Genomic DNA, 5557 nt, shown 5'->3' with positions numbered 1-5557 from the left:
CATCGTTTGTAAAGCGTCAATTAAGGACTGAGCCTTTTTGCAATGACATTTTTAACCTGGCGGTATCCCCTGTTTTCTAAGCAGCAAGGAAAAGGGACGGGGGAGAGAAGGAAGAAAAACAAACGGTAATTTTAAACTTGTTATCAGAACGAACAGGATCGTGAGAGGTGTTTACCGAGCAAACTCTATCCCATAGGCAGTCCTGGTTTCTGTACCTCCTCTTTGCTCTATGTGACTGGCGGCCGCTACCACATCTTTTACAGACCTGTAGTCATTTAAATGAAACTCATGGACAACATCTTCTCCATACTGAACAACTCCGACCTAGGGATTAAAGGAACATCACAAAGGACGCCAACAACCCTCCGCGTAGCGAGGGCCTGCGACACGACGAGCACGCTTTGTCAACCACACGAAATAACAGCCACCGTTAAAAATCAATCACTCTGTCCCCGTTTGCCCCAGTTTTCCTGCTATGGGACCACTGATAATGCTCAGTTTTGATTCTATTCTCTGCCAGCTCTCACCCGTGCGCGGCCGCCCCTGCCCTGCTCTAAAGGTTTGGGGTGATGCAGACGTGCTGTGCCCCAGTGCGGACCCACCGCATCTCCAGATGGGACCCAGAGGGGGCTATTTGTGCAAATTGTTGAGGATATCCCCACACAGATCCCTGCCCAAATCAGCCCACGATTACTAATAGGAGGAGGATGCAGAGCTCTTCACGGCTGCAACAAGCTGCCTCGGCACAGGGCAATACTTTTATATTCCATATGATTTCATCCTCCCCATGCCTGGTCGGGGTGTGGGGTGCTGCTCTCCCAATAGCTCATTTAAGGAATTAACGTGAGCGTTATTTCCGCGGGCTCAGCTTTAAAATCCATACATTGCAAGTTTATTTTGAAAAAGCGCGGTGCCAAATTACAGCGTATCGGCAGGAAAAGGACATCGGAAAGGGCCCCGTGAGCGCGGCCAGGGGACTCCACACGACACGGGGGGACGCACAAGTTGTGCAGGGGCTTACTTGTATCTGGCCAGGGCCAATATAAAATTTTTTCAAGATGTTTATCAGGAAGTGCTGAACTTCAACCCAAGGATATATGCTGTTGGATCCATCCAGAACTATGATTATGTCCATGTACGTCTGGCATCCTGTGAAAAATACACAGTGTGTTATTGAAAGATCTTGGCAATGCTTGCAAAGGGGAGATTTATGGCTTCATTCCTCGCAGTCAGGTACTTGCTCTTATGATTTGTTTGAAAAAAAATCTTATTTCAATCATTCATAAAGACCTTTGGACTTCAGCAAGGTAGAGAGAAGCCGCAAGCATCCTCTCTGCCGAGAAAAGACTGGATAACTTTCTAAGAATAACACTCAGCGGTGTCTTTTCTGGTTCAGATTTGGACTTTTATCCGGTCTGATATAGTTGCATACTTCAAAGAGTGGCCCGCTGCAGGCAGGATCCGGCCTCCCTCCCTCCCGCCAAGCAATGCTTTACCCCTGAGTCACTCCTCAGCCCTGCCCGTACTCGCCGTAGAACGCAAGTCGGGCATTTCCTCCCCTTCCCGTTAAATCCTCAGCGACGAGGCAGCCAAAAACCCCGGTGAGGACCCCAGGGCTCAGCCCAGCGGTACGAGCTGCGAAGGATTTAGGCAGCCGACTGGTTTTCAGCGGTGAAAATTGCTCAGCGTCATCTCTCTATCTTGCTTATATTTTACAACATTATTTAGAAAAGTTGCAGAAAACCAGAAGATGCTGAATTTTCCAGTGACAGGTATTTATCGGCTGCCCTTTTCACCTACTGTAGGCATTTATGGGTTAGCGCATCCATGGACTGGAGTCGCACACGGGTCACTCCATCACTGTGGTCCTCGGCTGCGTGCCACCATCCTGATTCCCTGCTCGCCCTGGGACCCAGGGAGAGGAGCCGACCCTCTGCATCCCACCGGCTGAATGATAACACCTTGCTTGTTCATCACCCTCTCTAAAAAAAACCAATTACCCCTTGCAGCGAGGGCTAAAAACATCTTCTGGCCATAAAAAGAAAAGCGACACTGAGAATTTGGTGGTGGGCTCTGCCTTTACTGCCCCTGCCCCCCAAAAGTCCCATTTTCCCGTGCCCTGCTCTATGCCATGAGAATCAATCAACACCCAAGGGGTGATGGAGCTGGGGCATCCATCCCACACCCGGCTGGGGCAAGGAGCTTCTGGGAGCCCTGACGGTGCAGGACAGGCTTCTGCAATTTCTTACCACCTACAGGAAAGCCAGGAAGCTTATTTGATACCTCAGGACAAAATCGTGTATCCAAATTTACAAATTTGGGCCAAAATATTTAGGTTTCAGTCAATGAGCTCTTTGTTTTCTGTGGCCAAGGTCTGAATTCTTTCCTTATTTTGCCTTCCTAGCTGTGCAGATAAAATATTCTGGATACTTTTATTTCTGGTTTTGGAAGAATAAGGTATTTTTTGTCTTCCTCGGGTGTCAGTCAAAAGGAAAATGTTTACCAGATGTCTGTGTACGTAACCCCCTTTGAATCACTTCCCTGCAACCATTTCCTCTGCTCTCTTGCCTTCGCTTAAACACTGACATCGCTTTGTTTTCTCAATGGGACTGAAGCGATTAGAGAACAGAAATTCCCTCTGACTTCAAAGGCGGGGTTAGAGCTGCAGGGCAGATTGTTTCTCGTACTCTGCAGAGCCGGAGCCACCGTCTTGGAGAACCTGAAGTTGGAGTTGACCCGGGAGCACATGCCCGTGGTGTAGTAGGAGCTCCCGCACTCGTGGGACCAGAGAGGGCTGCAGGCCTGGGGGAAAAGACCAAGCATCAGGGATGCAACAGCCACTTTTTAGTTGCTGCTTTGCAAGTCTGTCCTCTCCTTTGGTACTTTTTCCCCATGGAAGGGGAGGTTTCTGAGCCCCATGGTGCACGCAGCATATATATGAATACACAGGCGTATTTGCATGCCTTTACACGCTGATGTACATGCATCTGGTTTTGCATGCCTTTACACGCTGATGTACATGCACCTTGCAGCGACCTCCCCGCGCAGGGAGGCCAGGCTGTGCCGAAGCCCCCGTTCCTCACCAGAAAGCTGTTGTCCCTGGGGTTGGTGGCCAGGCTGAGGCCGAGGCGCATGTTGTCCTTCCTCTCGGAGACATTGGAGAGGGTTACCCGTCCTTCAAGAGAGGATGCAGTTAGGGACAGCCGCCAGGCAGGGGTTCCAGCCACCCAGCCCATGTCCCCGTGTTGCTCCCCAGCATCTCTGGAGCAAGAGGAAACCCAGCTGAATGCTGGAGGAGAGCTGTCTCAGCGTGCTTACACTGCAGACTTTGTGCTTTTGCTTTTTTTTGGAAGGAGTTGTCAAGTTAAGAATTGGTTTTTTTCTTAGATGCCACAACAAACAGAGAAACATCTTCTAGGGAATGAAACCGTGAGTCAGAGCCGGCATCTCTTACGTAGTCAGTCTTTAGGAAGAAACCCCTCTGAGCGGCTCTAGCATCTCACCTTTTATTGTCGGGCCAGTGGCTGAATTATCTTTGTGCATTGCTTTCGTTTCCCGTGTCACAGCCCAGAAACCGGGAATGGCCCCCAGGGCCGCCCTGTCTTTCCGTTAACGCTAATGTCATTTAGCTGTGACACAGACGCTGCCTAACCCAGCCGCTCCTCCACTTCAGGGGGCAACGGGACCCAGGGCTCCCCCTTTGCTCTTATGCCCGAGAAGCAAACTGAGGAGGAGGAAACTGGGCAATCAATGGTAAAACTGGGGGGCTGGTTTCTTTGCCTGTGGCCTTTGGAAGTTTCTTACTGAGGTTTAAACCAAGGGGAGGCTCAGAAACCAAGATCCGCAACCCGGAGCTCGAAGGAGCTCAGCCCGAAGCTGAGCAGCTTCCAACAGCCCCTCGCTTCTCCCCTGCGGACCAGCCGGCTGCAGCCCCGGCTCTCGCCCGCGCGCCCGGAGCCTGCTTCAACCCACTCTCTGCGCGCACGCCGCAGCAAAGCCAGAGAAAAAGGGGTTTTAGCCCATGTTATAAATCCTCCAGGACCCCGGCTGCAGGTTCTGACACCCCGCTGCCCTGCTCTGGTACCCAGGTACGCTACACCTTGCGACCGCAGCCCTGCGGTGGGGAGCAGGGTGCTCCCCGCCAGCTCCTGCACCCGCTGCCCGCTCGGCGTGGGGAGGGCAGGGGCAGAGCCCCGGCCCCACGTCAGCTCGCGCTTCTCCACGCTACGGTCATCTCTGCTGCACGCTCGCTGTCAGCTTGGCATCCCCCCATGGCAACTCCGCGTCTGGTTTTACTCAAATGGCCTCAGTGGATTGTGCTAACTAGGCAAGTTAATTGGGAAAAAAATAAAATAGGATGTGCTCATGGAACCGATCTTTTCATTTGAAACTCGTTTCCAATGGAAAAATAATTGCTTTTTAGCAAGATTCAAATTTACACACACAAGAGATTTATTTCCTTGAAGAATCTCAATGTTCTCATAGCAAATAACAAAAAAAGGAAAAAAGAAAACAATGTTTAAAAAAAAAAATTTGGAGCCAATCAATGAAATATTGCTGATGATCCAAAGTTCACCCTCTCTTATCAGCTCTGCTAGAAACCCAGTATAGTTCAGATTCATAATGATGAAAAATAAAGTGAGAACAGCTGCTCCAGCTCTCCAGTGTTAAAAAATCCCAGACCTTGCCCCCAAACCCCGTCAATGCTCCTCAGGACCATGAGAAAGTCCCCGGCTCTCACGTTCCCCGCTGAGACAGGGATGTGCCCATCGGGTGTCCCACCTTGGGCAGCAAAGGGGACTTGTGCCCCGGTACCTTGCGCTACCCCGACCTAGGGAAGGCATGTCCCAATATCGCGATATTGTGCTGTCAGCACAGTCAGTGCTGGACCAGCCCGAGAAACCCCGAGAAAGAGCTTGCTCTTTCCATCCAGGGAGATGGGATTGGGATGTCTGCGGGACTGGAGCACCCCTGGGGTCTCTCCTCCTGCGACGGCAGTGATGGGGCCTGGGGGTGGTGGGGCTGGGTGACGGTTCCCCAAATACCAAAGCCGCGGGGGCAGGCTGGATGCTGGGAGCAAAACTTGCCTGCGCTTGGGGAACCTGCTGTGCTGGGCATGTCGTCCGAGCATCCCCCGGAGAGGGAATACAGACACCGCCATGTGCAGTCAGGTATTTGCTAGTGGGACCCTTATCCATTGATAAGTTTATCCTGACCATTTAATAAACCAGTTTAAGCTATATTAAATAAATAACATTCCGATTTGCTTGATTTTACACTAACGTTGCTTAAAGCTCAGCACCGGCAGTAATGTGAACACCTGAAATAATTCTTTATCTAAAAAACCTCCTAAAACATGCAGTCCTCACATTTTTGGGGACAACCTTGGCAACGCGACAGGATGCACCTTTACAGACTAAAGCAGTGATAAAAAGCACCACATTAAAAATGCCCAGCTCCCCCTCGCTGCCCGGCGGGTGTGCAGTACCTAGGTTGAGTTTGGTGCAGTTGCTGTGGGTGTCGCTGGTCACCGGGCACTTGTAGACATCTCCCGTCT

The 5557-nt window shown here is 51.0% G+C and overlaps 1 protein-coding gene across 1 annotated transcript in view; it reads right to left on the bottom strand.

Annotated features, from left to right (window-relative positions):
• Nucleotides 1–175: 175 nt before the first annotated feature.
• Nucleotides 176–5557, bottom strand: part of LOC104077948 (integrin alpha-11-like) — a gene marked incomplete at both ends in the record, with an annotated part of 18995 nt that continues 13613 nt past the window's right edge. Inside the window, 5 exon segments of the mRNA XM_009579373.1 lie at nucleotides 176–324; nucleotides 1022–1149; nucleotides 2688–2802; nucleotides 3084–3175; nucleotides 5489–5555. Of these exon segments, the coding sequence (XP_009577668.1) occupies nucleotides 176–324; nucleotides 1022–1149; nucleotides 2688–2802; nucleotides 3084–3175; nucleotides 5489–5555 (551 nt within the window).

The sequence above is a fragment of the Fulmarus glacialis genome, unplaced genomic scaffold, assembly GCF_000690835.1.
Source record: "Fulmarus glacialis isolate BGI_N327 unplaced genomic scaffold, ASM69083v1 scaffold26316, whole genome shotgun sequence".
NCBI lineage: Eukaryota > Metazoa > Chordata > Aves > Procellariiformes > Procellariidae > Fulmarus > Fulmarus glacialis.
The sequence above is the reverse complement of the archived record's forward strand: the minus strand, read 5'-3'. Positions and strand labels throughout refer to the sequence as shown.